This window comes from Talpa occidentalis, unplaced genomic scaffold (genome assembly GCF_014898055.3).
Source record: "Talpa occidentalis isolate TD23 unplaced genomic scaffold, MPIMG_talOcc4v2.1 talOcc4.8, whole genome shotgun sequence".
NCBI lineage: Eukaryota > Metazoa > Chordata > Mammalia > Eulipotyphla > Talpidae > Talpa > Talpa occidentalis.
The window spans coordinates 65,176,432-65,194,590 of NW_023605194.1; the positions used below are offsets into that span (position 1 = coordinate 65,176,432).

The 18,159-nt window shown below is 52.9% G+C and overlaps 2 protein-coding genes across 2 annotated transcripts in view; one reads left to right on the forward strand and one right to left on the reverse strand.

Moving 5' to 3' along the window:
- UBE2L3 (ubiquitin conjugating enzyme E2 L3) overlaps nucleotides 1–3,026 on the reverse strand; it is a 47,773-nt gene extending 44,747 nt beyond the window's left edge. The window contains exon 1 of the mRNA XM_037495637.2: nucleotides 2,963–3,026. Within this exon, the coding sequence (XP_037351534.1) occupies nucleotides 2,963–2,989 (27 nt within the window). The 5' untranslated portion in view covers nucleotides 2,990–3,026. The remainder of the gene's footprint in view (nucleotides 1–2,962) is intronic.
- An 8,938-nt stretch (nucleotides 3,027–11,964) lies between these two features.
- On the forward strand, nucleotides 11,965–17,411 carry LOC119233378 (RIMS-binding protein 3A-like). The gene has a single exon (XM_037495636.2). The coding sequence runs from the start codon at nucleotides 12,047–12,049 to the stop codon at nucleotides 16,952–16,954; it is 4,908 nt and encodes a 1,635-aa protein (XP_037351533.1). The 5' UTR covers nucleotides 11,965–12,046; the 3' UTR covers nucleotides 16,955–17,411.
- The last annotated feature ends 748 nt before the right edge of the window (nucleotides 17,412–18,159 follow it).

Below are 18,159 nucleotides of genomic sequence, written 5' to 3' on the forward strand. Positions count from 1 at the left end.
GGTCAACTGGGCTAGACTGGGGATACCAGGATGAATTAGGTCAAAATCCCTATCCTTGAGGAACTCAGAATCCAGTAGGAAAAGACAAGTCTAAAACAAATCAGATTGTGACAAGCACTCAAAGAGAAACATAAAAGAGTGCTGTGGTCACACAAAGGAGGAAACAACCACTCTGAAGGGGGAATGGAGGAGAGAGGTCACACAGAACAGCTTGGTTTTGGAGTTGAAACTAGGACTTCCAGGCCTCCCTGGTGGCAAAAGGAATTAAGGTGGAGCACTATGAAGCTATCCGCAGCACTGAGTTCGATCCCCAGCCAGGGAGGTGACCCACACGGCACAGCAGACCTCTCCTGTCTCACCCTCTGCTCCCCTCAACAGTGTATTTCAGTCTGTGTGTTCTGTTCCCCACCTGTCTCTGCTGAATTCTCTCATCTCCCGCACCTCTGGCCTACACCCCCGTTCTTCTATGCATAAATAAATCTTTGGGGCCTCCCTGGTGGCACAAGGGGTTAAGACGCAACCTATGAAGCTATCTGCTGCCACTGCAGCAAGAGTTCAATCCCCGGCCAGGGAGCTACCCACATGGCACGGCAGACTTCCCCTGTCTCACCCACTGCTCCCTTCAGCTTTGTGTTTCAGTCGGTCTGCCTGTTCTGTTCCCCAATCTGTCTCTGGTGAATCCTCTCACCCGCCCCCCCCCCGCCTGTACCCCAGTTCTTGTATGCATAAATAAATAAATCTTAAAAAAAAAAAAAAACTTTAAAAAAAAGAAAGAAACTAGGACTTCCCTGGAAGGAAGCAGAGGAAAGCAGGGAGGTAGCCAGCCTATCTCAGACAGAACAAACAGCCTGTGCTAAAGGAGACCACCTAACAATTAAGAGCAGGAGACTTTGGAGTCAGAACTTAAGTTACATCACAGCTAACTTTTTCATCCTAGCAAGGAAAACAGGCCCAAGCCACAGAATCTCTCTGCATTCCATTTTTTTTTCATTTACAAAATGGGAATAAAAGCGTCTATTTCACAGGGAGGATTAAACATGATAACGCATGTGAAGTATAAAGCTACACAGAATAAAAACTCCAGAGACCTGAGAATTGGTGCACCAGCCAGGAAACCAAGGGGCAGGAGGTGCGACTAGAAGGGTCTCGCATGCCAAGTAAGAAGTTAGGGTTGGGGCCTCCCTGGTGGCGCAAGGGGTTAAGACACAACCTATGAAGCTATCCGCAGCCACTGCAGCACAAGTTTGATCCCTAGCCGGCCAGGGAGCCACCCACATATGGCAGCAAACCTCTCCTGGCTCCCCCACTGCTCCCCTCAACAGTGAACTTCGGTCAATCCGCCTGTTCTGTTCCCCACTCTGTCTCTGATGAGTCCTCTCACCCTCCCCCCCACACCTCTGGCCTGTACCCCAGTTCTTGTGTGCATAAATAAGTCTTAAAAAAAAAAAAGTTGTTAGGATTAAGTGCTGAACAAGAAGTTTTTAATAGGAGAGTAAAAGGATGAAATATTTGCTTTATAAAAAGAACTGTGGTGTCCCTGAAGGAAACTCAGAGGAGAGCACACTGGAGGGGACCTGAGAGAGGAGGGTAGGAATTCAGGTAATTTTAATAAGATCAGGAAGGAAAGCACACACTCAAGAACTTTTTCTAAAGTAAAATCTATACAAGGCTTAATGAATGACTGCATGTGAGGAGTAGAGTAGGGAAATAAATGAATGAACAGTCCTCTCATTGGGATGACTGGGTGAAAGGTGGTGTCAGAGAAGAGATGGGAAACCTGAAGTGGGCCGACTGTTCTTTTGTGTCCACTTCTAATTCAGTTTTATTAAGTTAAATGTCTCTAGCCCTCTGTGAACAAAAGGTAATGTTGCAGTGAGAGGGGGCCCAGAGGCTCAGACGAGTTCAATGTCTAGTTCTGCCAGGTGCTGCTGGCCCAGGAGGAATCCCAGCTTTATCGTCCCCCCAGGAAACTAACTCCTGGGCCTATTTTATTTCCGGCCCGGTGCAGCCCAGCAACTCAAAAACGTTTGTTGGCGAGGTGGGCTCCGGAGGACGCCCGGCAAACACACTTAGCGAAATAACTAAGCTAGAAAGAACTAGCATCTGTGTTCCTCAGCAAAGGACCCAATTAGCAAGAAGGCATCCCTCTGCACTCAACATACAAAGTACCAAGTTATCTTTATAAACTTTGGCCTGCTTTGATTTTTAAACCAGTGAAGCCAACCCTCACCCCAACCCCCCAAAATAGCATATTGTTTCATCAGGGATCGCGGCGACAAAGTGGTGGAAAGGTAAGGAGACAGGTAAGGAGAACGGCATCCCGGTCGACCCCACACCTTCCTGAAGTTAGAACTTGACCGCTGTGTGACTCTGCAGTCACAAGGCGACAGTTTGCTAAAACGAAGAGCAATCTCAAACAACCCACGAACAAACTAACCTAACTTCCGTCGCTCGGCCTCCCTCTCTCCCCAACCCTGCCTCCCGGCCTCCCCGTCTCCCTAGCTGCGCACCGGGCCAGGCTCCGAGACCGGCGTGCTGCGGCCCAGGGCGGGGCGGCTCCGAGGCGCGGGCTCCCCGCCGGGGATCCGGCGCTCAGGCCTTCACCGCGGCGCCCGGTTTGGGGCTCCGGTCAGGCCTCCACATCAACGTTACCCCGGGTCCGGGAAGCGGCCATAGCGAGGAAGGGAACCCGGTCGGGCTCCCGGCGGAGAACGGAGTTAGATGCCCCGGGCCGAGCGGAGGGACCAGCGGTGGCTCCCTGCGCGGCCTGGCGCTCCCGCCCAGGCTGCGGCCTAGGTAGCCCGGTTTTCTCTCTCAGCCCGCGCGAGGCCCCGGGAGAGCGGCGTGACCACGCAGAGCGGGAGGACGGGTGGCGGCGCCCGGAGGAGCCCTGGCCTGCCGCGAGGGCCCCGGAGCTGGGAAGCCGCCCCCCGCCCAGCCGGCACCGGAGAATGGCTTTTACCTTCATCAGCCTCCTGCTGGCCGCCATCTTGGATCTGGTGCTGCTGCTTTCCCAGAATGCATCGGGGCCGACCAGGCGGCTGGAGCCCCCGCACTTCCTGGAGCGGGGGAGGGGTGGTGGGGAGGGGTGGTGGGGCGGGGAGGGGTTGTGAGGTGGGGTGGGGCGGGGCTGGGCGGAGCCGACAGGCAAAGCACCCACTCGGTGAACCCTGGGTGAGCTCTGGCGAATCCGACTAGGGAGACCTTATATTTATAGGGCGTCCATCCCGGTGGCAATTACAAACAGTGCCTGGCACGTAGTAGGTGCATAAGGTCATTGACTAACCAAGATTACTTCAGGCACTTGCGAAGTACTGTAAAGAAAATAAAACTGGGTGATTGGAATGTGACTTTTCACTGGAAGATCGGGGAAACTAGTAATAGTTAACACTGGGACCTACACAGTGCCTTGAAACTACCCTATATGAGGTGGTTACCATTAACAGTCCCCTTTCATAGGCAACACGCATAGAGAAGGCCAATGATTTGCCCAAGGTCACACAGCCAGCTAGTGGTAGAGCTGGGCTCTTGTTCCAGACTAGGCTGTGGGTTCCAGTGCCAACGTTGGGAAGGAGGCTCAAAGGAGAGTGTTTCAAGCAGGGGAAGAGGCCGTCTAGGAACAAAAAGATTAGAAATGAAGGGCCTTCTAGAAATGGGAGAGGTTCTGCTTTTCTTCTATGTGCTGTGAGAGACTTTCAATGGACATGAGAAGTGGCCATATAGTCAGATGCAGGTGTTTAAGGGGAACACTCTAATTGAAGAATGGAGAGTGGAGGTAGGTAGGGGGACATGAATCAGAGTAGGCGTGATTTGGAAACCTGATACAACTACCCAGGCAAAGAGGTGAGAGTGTTTTAGACTTTGGTGGCATTGGTTTTCCCTGGAAAGAAGAGAAGAAAGGAGCACCGAAGATAATATAGAGTGGAATAGGACTAGCCTCCAACAGAGCATCCCAGGTTTGACACAGGAAGAGAGCAGAGGAGAAACTAGATGACAAGCCTCATGCAATCAAGGATCCTGTGTGCCTTTTATGTCCCCTCAGGATCAGCACATGGTATATACTCAAACATTTGGCAAATGCAGGAGAGACTCCCTCAGTCAGCTCCCTAGAGATACAGGGGCCTGGTCTGGGGACTGACTCCACTGTACTAGTGTATGCATTTTGCCTGGTGCTTAATGGTCTCAGGTCAAAGAACATAACTTCAGTGGGGACTGCTCTCCCCTATGAAGAACAACAGAGGAAAAGGGTGCTTGTCCTAAAGAATTCCAAGCTTTTCCAAGCACAATTCAGATCCCTCACCTTGATGTGCCAAACTAGGAATAGAGAACGGGATTAGAGAGGTCAAGTGCCAAGAATTAGCCTTTGCTGTAGCATCTTTCAGCAATCTCACTATCACCCTGCAAGATGACTCCCTTACACCTACTTAGCAGATGGGGAACCAAGGCCTTGAGTGACAGAGTGCCATTGTTAAACAAGCACACAGGAATTGTGCCCAGCTCCGGCAGAAAAGCTGCCTGGTCTTTAAGACCCTCCTCTTGCTCTAAAACCTTCACTGTTCCTTGCAGCAGATCACACCACTTCCCTCTACTCAATCAACCCTGTTTATCTGGGCCTGATCTTTCCATGCCACCGCCCAAGCTTTCCATCTAACTGGCCTTTTTTCCCTCATGCCCCTGGACTCCAAGCCCTTCTGCTTGACCCTATCATAGGCTGCTCCTTCCTCCAATCAGCAGGCAGTCCTGGGTCCTCACCTGTTAGGTTCTAAGAGGGTGATACAAAGGTGATACCTGCTCTCAAGGAGCTCACAGCATCCTGTGAAATGAGAAAAGGTAGTGAGGGTTTGGTGAGGTGTAGGGGCTCAGCAGGGGGCCCTGATAGAGTGTAGAGAGGGGTCAAGTTGAAGGGGTTCTTCAGCAGGTAAGACTACAAGAGACATTGCAGGGAAAAGGAAGTGCCTGTACTGAGGCAGAGAATTGGCACTGGGTAACTTACCCTGGATACAGATGACAGTGGCCTGGCACCAGGTGCTTCACATACACACTGCCAACTTCATTGGCATCACAGAACAGTGCTAAGATGTTCTGTTTCACAGATAAAGAAACTGAAGTCCTGAGAGTGGTAGTTTACCCTTATTACCCAACTAAGAAGCAAGGTTCTAGGAGTTAGATCCCGATCTGATCTGTGCAAGTAAGATTCTATTTTGACCTGCTGACCCAAAACCTCATGTCTACATCCACCCCTCCCATCAACCAATGTTCTAGTCACACTATATCCCCTGCCTCTCACCATGCTGCTCCCTTTGCCTGTGATGCCTTTTTCATCCTTCTCCCAAGACCTCATATCCATCTGACAAGTGCTAGTCATTCCTAAGAACTCAACTTACCATGTTCACTTGGGTAACTTGACATCCTGCAGCATGCTGGGCTCCCACAGGTATGCACGCACAAGTACTTCATTGACTCTCCCATTCATCCTCTGAGGTCCAAACTGTTATCAGCTCCATTTACAGAGGAAGAAACAGAGACTCAAAGGGCCAAGCAGCCTTTTCTCAGAGACTCAAGCTCAAGTCTGCTCTTGGACTGTCCAGGTTAAACCAATGTCGGAAGGCCCAGACAACCGAAAGGGCTCTACCCTTCTCTCTTCCCTCTTTCCTTTCTACTCTCCCTCTTGTATTTCCTCCTTCTGTTCTACCTTCCTCTCTCCCTCCTTCCTTTCACTTTTCCTCTCCCTTCCTTACACAAACTCCACTGGAGTTTCTCTGTGCTTGATGAATGAAAAGTTTATTTCAGTGCTTGGCCTCCACCCTGCACTGACCAGACCAGGCTCTCAACAAACAGTTGATGAAGGGCTGTCCCCCGACTAGAGAAATGGCCAAATGATTGCACAAATGGTTATTGCCATGGGTGTCAATGTTTCAGGCTGGGTAGGTAGGAGAGTGATTGGAATAGGTTGAAAGTGGGGAGAAATGGAGATGGCAGAAGACAGATGGAAAAGAGGTCTATCCTGGCAACAGTGGGTAGCCAGAACTGTGATGCTGCCAAGAGTAACAGGGTCCTCAGGAAGCAGTGATCATTTGTCCAAAGACCGGGGATTATAGGTACCCTCAAGATCAAGTGTCATTGGGTAGGCTATCCTGACACAATTCAAAGTTCCAGCTTGGGTCATGCAGGCCTGAACAAAAGTTCTGTGTAGTCCTGGGAAGTTTTCTTATCTGGAGTGGACAATGCCAGCCTCCCTGGCTATGATGAGGGATCAAGGACAGGGCCTGCAAAGTGCAGGTGTGGGCAGGCTACCCACAGAGGCATACCTCTGAGGAGCTGGCCAGGCAAGAGGCCAGTTCAGGGTCCCATTCATAGAGCTGGCAGCTGGTACACCCTGCTCCTCCCTGCCCAGAGGGTGTAGACTGGACAGTACAAGGAAGTGGAGGCAGAGAGCAGCATGGTCTCTCTCCAGTATTTAGCCCCAATGAGGAAAGGTCAGTATTGGAGGTGCCAAACCTCCCCACCACCTGGAGTGAGAAAACTTGGCTGAAATCCTTCCTTTCTGAGCCTCTGTTTCTTCTCAGGCACGTGAGAACCATAGACTGAATGCCAGAAGGAGTGCAGGCCTGGCACGTGGGCATGTGAGAGGGCTGTTGCAGGAAGTCAGATTGCAGAGGACTGGGGACTTGCAGGTCACTGTGCCTCAAATCCAATTCAGCTCTGGGTAGCCCTCATGCCTGAGGCTGCCTCTGCTCTCGGGCAAGCCTGCTTTGGCGGTGGTCTTCTCCCTTCTTGCCACACCCCCACTCACAGCACCTGCTCAAGCTCCAAGTTTACTACAAACTTTCCATATTTGCATTTAAGCTCTACATCCACCTTTAGACTATAAACTCTACAAGGACAGAGACCAAACCTGGGCAAGATACCTTTGTCTTCTTTGATCATATATTTATTGAGCACCTGCCACATGTCAGGCACTGTTCTAAACTCAGAGCAAATATCAGAAAACTGACAGAAAGTTCAAAGTAAGGGAAGGGTCTTCCTGGTGGTGCAAAGGGTTAAGGACTGCACTATGAAGCAATCCATAGCCTCTGCAGCACGAGTTCGATCCCCGGCTGGCCAGGGAGAAACCCACATGGCGAGGCAGACCTCTCCTGTCTCACCTGCTGCTCCCCTCAGCAGTGTATTTTAGTTAGTCTGCCTGTTCTGTTCCCCACTCTGTCTCTGATGGATCCTCTCACCACCCCCCAACCCCGCATCTCTGGCCTGTACCGCAGCTCTTGTACGCATAAACAAATAAATCTTTAAAAAAATTTTTTTTAAATGAAAGTAAGGGAAGCAGAGTAGAAACCTGGGGCTGCTATAGGTATAGGGGTTAGAAAGCTTAAAACCCTCAAGTAGGCCCTCAGAATGGAGCCCACAACCCCCACTGTTAGGCAAACTCTGCAAAGCTCAGAGCTTGGGTGGCAGAGCTGCTAAAACTGGACAAGTTCAAGCTGGCAGAGGGGGGATATGAATCAGACTGCTCTCCAGACCATGTGAGCACATGACCCAAAGATCCCAGACCAACTCTGTGGGAAGAGGCAGCATGGAATACAAGATTGGTGATGTGGAATGAATGAAGAAGTGTGGAATGCATGCTGCCTTCTCTCTGCATTGGTGGAATCAGAGTGTCAGGGCAGTGTGTGTATATGTATGTGTGTGTGTAGACATAATAGACAAATTTGTTTCTAGAAGCACACCTCTTTATTAAACCAAAGCCCTCCTTAAACCCAATAAGTGACACTAATAAGTGCCTGTGTCCTATTGAAGCATCTAGGGGCAGTGTCTCTCCTTCAACTCATCCTTTCTTTCTCTCCCCCAATAGCCCTACAGCATTTCCTAGGAATCCTGTAGTCCTAAGGAACCCAATTTGAGAACCACCCATGTAATCCATACATTTCATATTATAAATAAGACAGTAGAGACTTAAGGAATGTGACATGGTGAGTTAATGCTGGTGGTTGCTCTCACTGAGCTCAAAGTGGATAGGGGTGACAGGCAGGTCACCAGTGGGTAATCATTGCACAATGTAATGAGTGTGGGGGTGACAGAAGCCCAGTACTGGGAAAGCCCGGGTTTGCTCATCCACTCAACCACATCCCAGAATGCCTCTGACATGCTGTGGGTGGTGCTAGCATGACTTCCTGCTGGATGGTGACTGCAGGGTTCCCAAAGAGTCACCCCAGAGTCCTTTTCTCTGGTGACAGCTTGTGTCTCTGATCTGACTGGTGGATGCCTCCTCAAAACTACAGCAGGGGGCCTCCCCGGTGGCGCAGTGGTTGAGCGCTGGGTTGCGAAGCTGCCCGTGGCCTCTGCGGCACCGGTTCGATCCCCGGCTGCTCCCCAGCCACCGGAGGAGGATCCCACATGGTGCGCAGACCTCTCCTGCCACCCGCTGCTCCCCTCAGCAGTGTACTTCAGTCCTTCTGCCTGCTCTGCTCCCCGCTCTGGCTCTGGTGAATTCTCTCACCCTCCCGCGCTTCTGACTGTACCCAGTGCATGTATAAACAAAACAAACAAACAAATATAATAAATAAATAAATAAAAAAAAAAAAAAAAAAAAAAAAAACTACAGCAGGGCATCAGGCCGGGCAGCCCCACCTACTACCTTGAAGCGACAGTCAGCTCTGCTACGGTTGGCCATGTGCCCTGGCAAGCCACCAGCTCTCACCACGCCACGGTGCTTCTTCTATCAAATACTTCTGTGATGAGGATACCAAAAGATACCCTCCCTGTTGCTATTACATCTAGCGGCCTCCCACATGTTCAAGGCTAAGGCATCTCTGTCTTACCCACTGCCAAGTGGTACCTGGCTTGGGATGGGAGTTAAGCAGCCCAGATGATGTTCTTGGTGCCTTCCCTGCCTGTGTGGCCTTACATCCCTTTCCTTCCTTCCTGGGGAGAGGCTTCACTCATACCTTCCCTGGGCCCACTCTGGGCAGGGACACAAATGTGTATTAGACACGTCCCTGCTCTCAAAGGAGAGGTGCGAGGTGGGGTGATCAGATCTGTTATGGGGGCTGTAGAGTCTTAGGGAGGCCAGGACAAGACAAAGGACAAGACAAAGTTCATAGTTAATAGTAGGTGAGAGCGTAAAATCGGGTTAGGTTGTGTTGGACCAACTGCTCAACATGACCTTGAGCAAAACTCTTGATCCATTGGGGCTCGAAACTCTGAATTTGTAAAATGGGTGGTTTAAATAAGGCATGATAAGCACTGAGCATCACTCATAGCAACTGATTAGTCTGCAGCGGGCATTGTGATTTGTTTTGTCAGGTAAGGTAGACATCCCAGGCAAGGGAACAACACATACAAAGGGTCAGAAGCCCCTTGCTCCTGAAAGAAGCTTTTGAGGGTCTCAGACCAAGTATAGGATGGAAAGAGGGGAATCTGTACAGATCTCAGCGTAGCTCCTACTGCAGATCTAGCCTTCAGTCAATAGAGACCCAGTGTTCCTTCAACCCCAACCATAGGAGGCCAGTTCTATCAACACTTCCATATTGATAGAACATGGAAGGAGTAAAGTAACCTGCCCTGGTCACTCAACCAAAATGTGGTGGAGTCTGGATAGACATCCTGGTTGCTGAGGCTTTCCATCTGCCATGAGGCATTCAAAAGTGGGTCTTAGGGAGCATAGAGCATACCTGTCCTTCTTCCACCATGGCAGTCATTTCTGGTCTCAGTCAAATCCCTCCTTGCAAACCTGAGTTTCTCTAGCTGTAAAAGAGGACTGAGATTTAAATGCGTGAAGGGCCAATCAGGGAGCCTTGCTCTATTCTGGCGACTGAGTGTACTCACCTCACTGAAACTTCACAAACAGGGGAAATGGATGCTCAGAGATGTCAGGGAACACTGCAAGATCACACAGCCTAGGAGGGGGCTGCATTATTAGCTCATTTTATGGACGAGGGCATGAAGGTGGCACAGAAAGCTAAAGATCTACTTGACTCCAGGGCCTTCCTGGTGTGCAACGGGTTGAACATCATGCTGTGAAGCTGTCCGCAGCCTCTGCAGTGCTGGTTCAATTCCTGGCTGGTCAGGGAGAAACCCACATGGCATGGCAGACCTCTTCTGCCTTGCCCGCTGCTCCCCTCAGCAGCATCTTCGGTCCATCTGCTTGTTCTGCTCCCTGCTCTGTCTCTGGTGAATTCTCTCACCCTCCTGCGCCTCTGACCTGTACCCCAGTTCTTGTATAACTAAATAAAAAAAATTTTTTTTAAGATGTATTTGTTTATACATACAAGAACTGGTGTACAGGCCAGAGTTGTGGGGGGGTGAGAGTGTTCACCAGAGACAGAGTGGAGAACAGAACAGGCAGATTGACAGAAATACACTGCTGAGGGGAGCAGTGGGCAAGACGGAAGAGGTCTGCTGCACCATGTGGGAAGCTCCCTGGCCAGGAATTGAACTTGTGCTGCAGTGGCTACCACAAGCTTTAAAGGTTGTTTCTTAACCCTTTGTGCCACCAGGAAGGCCCAATAAATAAAAAATCTTAAAAAAAAAAAACAAAAAAACTACTTGGCTCCAAAGACGGGTTAGCTCTAGCCATCATGACCCTTGGAGAGCCATGGAGAGTTCTCTGGCCTTGCTGTCTCCAGTGGGACCCACAAGGGCTTCTGGCTTTACCTTTTGGAGAAGCAGCCAAACCAGGGCACTCATGGACCAGATCAAAGGGCAGGTAAGGCCTCTATTCTTTTTTCCTTTACCTCCTTCCCTGCCTCTCCACTTGATAGGCCCCCACTCCAGGTTCTACTAGATCATTTTCCTTTTATACAATGCATGTATTATTGAGCCAACATTGGTTACAACACTGTATATGATGCATAAATATAGAATCCCACCTCTTCAGGTATATGCCACCACACCACACCCACCATGAGGGCACCCATAGTCCTCCATCATAACCTATTTCCCACTTTCCTCTTTACCTTCCCTCCCTCTCCGGTACCTCAGTTTTACAGTGAACCTGCTTCCTTTCACAAATGTGAAATGTGACTCTCCCCTCAACGCCCCCCCCACCACCACCAATCAGAAGAAAGACCTCTGTGACCCTGAGATTGGGCAGATGGAGTCAGAGTGCCCACAGACTTTGGAGATAGAATTTTCCAGATTTGAATTTCCACTTAGCTATTTTTGGATTGTGTGGTTTTAGAGAGGTCTTCATCTCCTGGAATGTTCTTGCAGGATGATTGTAAATTAACAAGAAAACACAGGTCAGGGATTTGGTCCTCCATGGAGTCTTTCAGCTTCCCTCTCCTGTCTCCCAGGCACTATGCTCAGGCTATGCACTCAAGACTTCTCATTTGTAAAATGGGCACAGGGGGGGGGGGGTGGGGGGGTGGGGGGGTGTTAAATGGATAATGTATGCAAGTGCTGGGGCACCACAGGGGTCCTTGGAAAGGCCTACCACTGGGATCCTACAGCCATCCTACAGGCACCAGGGGCCCAGGACTGATTTCCAAGTTTGGGCATATCCTGTTATAGTTGCTAGTCATCTAGACTCAAGCATGCCAATTGAACCCATTGCCAGGCAGGGCCAGGTCAGCTCATTTTCCATCCATGATATTGTCTCATGCAGGGAGCCCTTTTATTCAGACCCAGAGCAGTGGCCTGGGCTCCCACTGGGTGCATTGGCCTGACAGGGATTGTATAGTGTCTAGGCAAGTGCCATGTGCCACAAGGGACACGGTGATAGGGACAGGGAAGGCATGGGGCCAGAGAGACTCTGGGCATCCTAGAAAGAACACGGGCCAGGGTGACTGGCGTGTGGAAATCCCAGCCTTAATAACCTAGGCAGCCCAGGACAGAGTGAGGGATAGTGCACCCACGATAGTGGGTGCTGAAGGGGTGGGGAAACATGCCAGAGGCGGAAGGGGCACGAGGAAACACTACACTTCCCCCCTCCCCTTCCAGGGCACCGGAAGAGGCACGCGGGGCGGTTGGCCGCGGCCCGGACAGCGGCCGTTGGCGAGCGGTGGCCTAGGCCAGGTGAGGTCAGGTACCTGGCCAGGTGGCGGCCACCATGACCAAGGACTCGCCTAGCCCTTCGGGCGGCAGCCGGGTGACATCCAAGAAACCGGGTGGTTCGGTGCCGTCAGCGGCTGTGCTGGAGGAACAGAGGCGGGAGCTGCTGAAGCTGCGAGCCGAGCTGGAGGCCGAGCGGGCGCGCGGGCGGGCAGAGAGGCGGCGCTTCTCAGACCAGGCGCGCCAGCTGCGGGAGGCGGCCGAGCAGGAACGGCAGCAGTTGGTTGACCATCTGCGCTCCAAGTGGGAGGCACAGCGCGGCCGGGACATGCGGCAGCTGCAGGAGGAGATGCTGCGAGAGCGCGAGGCTGAGATCCGGCAGCTGCTGCGCTGGAAGGAGGCCGAGCTGCGGCAGCTGCAGCAGCTGCTGCACCGCGAGCGCGACGGCGTCGTGCGCCAGGCCCGGGAGCTGCAGCGCCAGCTGGCCGAGGAGTTGGTGAGCCGCGGCCACTGCGGCCGCGCGGGGGCGCCCGAAGTCGCCGCGGCGCAGTGCCACTGTCGCTTGCAGGAGGTGCTGGCCCAACTCCGCTGGGAGACGGACGGCGAGCAGGCCTCGCGCATCCGCCACCTGCAGGCGGCGCGGGACGTGGAGCGCCAGCTTTTCCTCAAGTATATTCTGGAGCACTTCCGCTGGTCCACGGCTGTGCCCGGTTCCCCGGGATCTCCGGCAGTGCATTCTGAAGAGCCGCCCTCCGAGACGGCCGGAGACTCCTGTGGCCTCCCAAAGTCCGCCCGTCAACTGGAATCCCTCGGCAGCCGGAGCGGTGGCGTCAGGATGCGCTCCCGCTCCCTAGACGTGGTCCCGGCGGCGTGCTCCAATGCCCCTGCCAGCCTGCTCCCCACGCGCGCCGGCTCCCTCGACTCCTTGGCACCAGCGCGTTCCTGCTCGCTCGGCAGTACTCTGAGTCGTTCCAAGACCCCTGAATTCAAGGAGCCGGCCTCCTCCTCGCCAGACGCCTCCATCCTGGGCTCTCCGAGCCCCCCGCCGCCGCCATCACCAACTTCATCTGAGCGCAGGAGACCTAGCGACCCGCGAGCAGACTCCAGCAGCCAGTCCTGGGAGACCCTGATCCGCCCGCCCTCGGGCCTGGACTACCACGAGCTAGCTAGGCAGAACTCGGCACTGTCCGAGGTGTTGCAGGTGCTGGTGCGCCGCTACACCGGCCTGCAGAAAGAGAACATGCAGCTGCGGCGCGCAGGCTTCCCGGAAGAGACAGAGGAGAAGGTGAAGCGGCTCAAAGGGAAGCAAGCGGAGCTGACCGGCCTGGCACGGCGCCTAGAAGACCGGGCACGCAGGCTCCAAGAAACCAACCTGCGAGCTATGAGCGCGCCTGTGCTTGGTGAGAGCCGCGCTAACCTGGAGCTGTGCCAGATCTTCGCACGCCAGCGTGCCCGAGACTTGTCAGAGCAGGCCAGTGCGCTGCTGGCCAAGGACAAGCAAATAGAGGAGCTTCGGCAGGAGTGCCACCTGCTGCAGGTGCGCATGGCTTCGGGCCTCGACAGCCCGCACCCTGGGGGTGCTTCCACCCCTGTCCAGTGGCTCAAAGTCAACGACTTGGAGCGGCTGCAGCGCGAGTCCCAGTGGGAGGTGCTGCGCCTGCAGAAGCAGTTAACGCTGCAGCAGGGTACAGGAAGCGCCCAGGCTGAGGCGGGCAGCCAGAGAGCACTCTGTGTGAAGACTCGGCGCCAGGTGCAGGCACTGGAGCTAGAGTTGGCCGCTCGGCGGCGTGAGTGCGAGGAGCAGGGCGCCAAGGCAATGGCTGCACGAAGGCGCTGTGAGGAGGCTGAAGTTCAGCTGCAGGCAGCCCTACAGGAGGGCGCCTGGCAGGCCAAGGAGAACGCCCGGCTGCAGGCCCAGGTCGACTGGATGCGCAAAGTAGCAGCTGAAAACAACGACCTGCGTGGGCAGCTGGACCGCACGTGCCAGGAGCGCGACTCAGCAGGCTTGCTGACTGAGCAACTGCTGCAGCAGGCAGCGCTTAGGCAGGATAGGCAACAACAGCTGCAGAACGACCTGCAGAAAGCCCTGAGTGATCTACAAGCTGCTCAGGAGGAGATGCGGACCCTGCAGCAGAGGCCCTGTCACCCTGCCAGTGACTCCAGGGAGGTTGCCCTCAAGTCCCCCAGCCCAAGCTTGGGGACCCAAATGACCAAGTTTTTGCCAGGGCCTGAAGACCAAGCACCATCACAGCCCAGCAGAGACAAACAAGAGAAAGGGCTAACCTCCCTGCCAGAGCACCCACTTGCTCTTGTAGACTTAGCCAGTGGTCCCCAAATGCCAGACAAAGTGCCAGTTAGCCAACCTCTGGACTGCAGGTCCCAGAGTAAAAAAACCGACTCCCAGTCAAACTCCTCTTCCGAGGTGGAGTCCATGTGGGCCACAGTTCCATCATGCCCTACTCTGGACATGGACACAGCTAGTGAGGTGGATGATTTAGAACCTGACAGTGTATCCTCAGCCCTGGAAGTGGGGGGCTCAGAGGCCCCTGCCACCCCAATAATTAAGATCTTCCTGGCTCGATATAGCTATAACCCATTTGAGGGACCCAACAAGCACCCTGAGAATGAGTTGCCTCTCATGGCTGGAGATTATGTATATATTTTTGGGGACATGGATGAGGATGGCTTCTATGAAGGGGAGCTTGAGGATGGCCGGCGGGGGCTGGTGCCCTCCAACCTGGTGGAACAGATTCCTGAGAGTGATGTCCTGGGCTGCCTGCCCCCCAAAGCCCCTGATCTTGGCCTCACTCATATCCTAGTTGGGCAGGGTATAACATCAAAAGAAGATACTGGTCATAGCTTATTACCTGGGAAAGCCCAGGGGACTGTGGACAGGGGACTGTGCCAGATGGTGAGGGCAGGTTCCAAGACAGAAGTGACAATAGAAAACTCAGATGCCAAGTTAGAAGCTGGCCGGCTGGGCTTGGTGCAGAGTATGGAGGAGCAGGCCTTTTCCAGAACACTTTTGGGGGCCCAAGGGGTCTTTTGTGTGGTCCCCAAGCAACTACACCTACAAAGTGTTGCTAGCACATCAGCTGAGATCACCTGGGTGTATGGCAGCAGCAGCTACCCCCATGTGGTATTCCTCAATGATCAGGAGCATGCCCTGGTCCCAGCAGGAGTGAATTGCTACACCTTCCTCTGCCTGCGTCCTGACACACAGTACCAGGTGCGAGTGGAGGTGCGGCTGCCATGGGACTTGCTGCATGTGCACTGGGAAATGGTGTCCTCCACCATCACCTTTACCACACCCATGGCAGGACCCCCTGACCCTCCGCTGGATGTTCTAGTGGAGCGCCATGCCTCAACAGGCCTCTTGGTGGTCAGCTGGCTCCCTGTGACCATTGATTCAGCTGGGTCCTCCAATGGAGTCCAGGTCACTGGTTATGCTGTGTATGCCGATGGGCTCAAGGTTGCAGAGGTCTCTGATGCCACTGCCGGGAGCACCATGTTGGAATTTTCCCAGCTCCAGAGGCCACTAATGTGCCAAAAGGTCTCAGTGAGAACCATGTCACTTTGTGGCGAGTCCCTGGATTCAGTGCCAGCTCAGATCCCTCAGGACTGTGCAACCTGTCACCAATTGCCAGACGCCTCTTCCTTTAGTTACACCTGTGGTGATACATCCACCTACAGAGTCACCTTCCCTGTCTGCCCTCAGAGACTAGTAATGGCTCCCCTGAGTGCCAAGGCTAGCCTACATACCCCTAGAAGCTGTGGGGAGCCCCAAACTGAGTTTCCAGAAGCACTCCCTGAAGAACTCCCAGGGAGGTGGTCCCTGGTGCCCAATTTGAGTTCAGAAAAAGACTGTCTTGGTGTAGAGTTTGGCAGTCAAGTCCAGGGGCCCACAGAGGCCTGGGAGATCTGCAGAAAGGACCTGCTTTATCGAAAGAGCCTCCAAAGTCATAGGCCACCACAACCCAGTGGCCAGTCTGGTGGGGAAGACGACCACTACTGGTACATGGACGCAAGCAAAAGTCATGCTCTGGGAATGATCCATCCATCCCCTGATGGTGGGCCCAGGAAAGAACCATGTCAGGAAAAACCTGGCCTTGAGAAGAACCTTAGGCAAAAGCAAAATGCTCCAGTGTTCCCTTCATCCCAGCTGGGTATCAGCCAACACTACGAATCTGACTTTAATGACATTTTACAAGAGGAGACAGTACACTTCAGTCCCTGGTGCACAGAAAGTCAAGAGCAGAGAAAGGAACTTAGAATCCAGACTCCAGGGTTCAGGAGAGAGGGCCAGCTCTGTAAGCCCAGTTTGACACTGTGTCCAGCTTCCTCCAGCAAAGTCATTAAGATGTGCAGGGGTGTCCCCTCACTAGAGACAGAGGCAGAGAGACTGACTACAGTCTTTATAGCACTCTTTGATTATGACCCCCTGGTGATGTCTGCTAATGATGAGGCTGCAGAGCATGAGCTGACCTTTCAGAAAGGGCAGTTGCTGAGAGTGTGGGGTTCTCAAGATGCCCGAGGCTTCTACCATGGTGAATGTAATGGGCAAGTGGGCAGCATCCCTGGGCACCTGGTGACCAAGTTGGAGGCAGACATGGGGCAGACTGATGGGACATGGCACTTACCAGCACAAGGACTCCTGCCCTCTGTGGCCCACATCGATGACTTTGCAGGGCTCACCAGTCCCCATGACTCCTTCCCCATGTCCCAAGGGAACTGCAGGAGGACCCCACTGTGGATGCCAAAGACCATGATTGCAGCCTTGGACTATGACCCTAAGGATGGGCAAACAGGGGGCCAGGGAATATGCAAGTTGTCACTGAAGATGGGGGATGTGGTCACAGTCTATGGGCCTATGGATGACAAGGGATTCTATTATGGGGAGTCAGATGGCCACAAAGGCCTGGTCCCAGCCCACCTGTTGGATCACATGGCCCTTCATGGAGAGTGAGCAAGACTCCCCACAGGGGTGGTGTCCTTTGGCCACCCACACCCAGCCAGAGAAGCAAGCAAGTATTTGAACCTTATTACTTTATAACAATACCCCTCTTTACCTCTGTGAGCACCATTTGCCCCACACACTGCTGTGCTAAACCAGTGGCAATGCCCAGGCATCCCCTAATCACCAGGAGAAGCAGGGCTCAAGCATGAACTGATCTGTTTCCAAATGAAATCAGAGCAAGCAGCACCAGAGTCTGAAAGGCCATTCCAGAGTTATTGCTAACCCTGACAGGTATTTGGGGAAGTGCCTTTTTTCTGTGGTCATATCTGTTTTCTGCAGAAGTTCAACATTATCCATCCATTGTCTGTATGAAAGTCTCAAGAAAAGTCTGACTCTTCAAAAAAAAGTGACCAGAATGTTATTTTTCTATCTTATGTTGAACCCCTCATTAAAATATTCATAGAAAAAAAGAAAAATATTTTAGAAGTCAAAGCACAAGCAAGGGACACACACAGGCCACTCTTCCCTCTCACTTCTCTCCAGGGCTGCAGAAATGTTTTCCCATCAGGCATGGGAGAGTACCCTCTTAACTTTTTACAGTTCAGGGTCAACCAACAGGGATGCTGAGGGTCCAACCAAGAGCAGAGCTGAGAAGAAAGGCCCCCAAAAGCTTGGCACAATCTTTCCCACAGGCAACTCTAATGTAAGCCCTGGGTGGAGGGTAGGGAAAGTGTCACCCAGTTTAGAGTATCACTCTGCACACTTTCCTCAGTGTATCACTGAGACTTCCCTGGGAGGGCATTTCCATAGTTAGTCAATTTGATAGAACAACCTGAGTTTCAGCACCCACCCCCCAACCTCATGGCTACAGAGTTGCTTTGTCTCCCACCCTACCCCCATTTTGTAGGTCCCCCCTCTGGGAGAATGGGGATGAGAGGTGGTCTTCATCTTTCTCTGCTTCTGTTTCCCCATCCTTTGTTTCCCATGCCCACTGCCTTGCCTTTCCAGCCATAGAAGGAAATGCTTGGAAGGAAATGACTGAGACAGTTTCTTTGGAGAGTTGTGGACTGGATTTAGAGAGTTCATCATCCCTGAGGTTGAAAGTGGGAACAAGGGAGGGATAGGACCAAGGACTCTCAGCCTGACACAATCACTGCTGCCTTATTCTCAGACAACACAGGAACTAACACAACAGCCATGCTGTGCACGCACAT

What these genes read in the sequence shown, in the direction of transcription:
- LOC119233378 (XM_037495636.2), top strand. Translation starts at nt 12,047, where the DNA reads ATGACCAAGGACTCGCCTAGCCCTTCGGGCGGCAGCCGGGTGACATCC.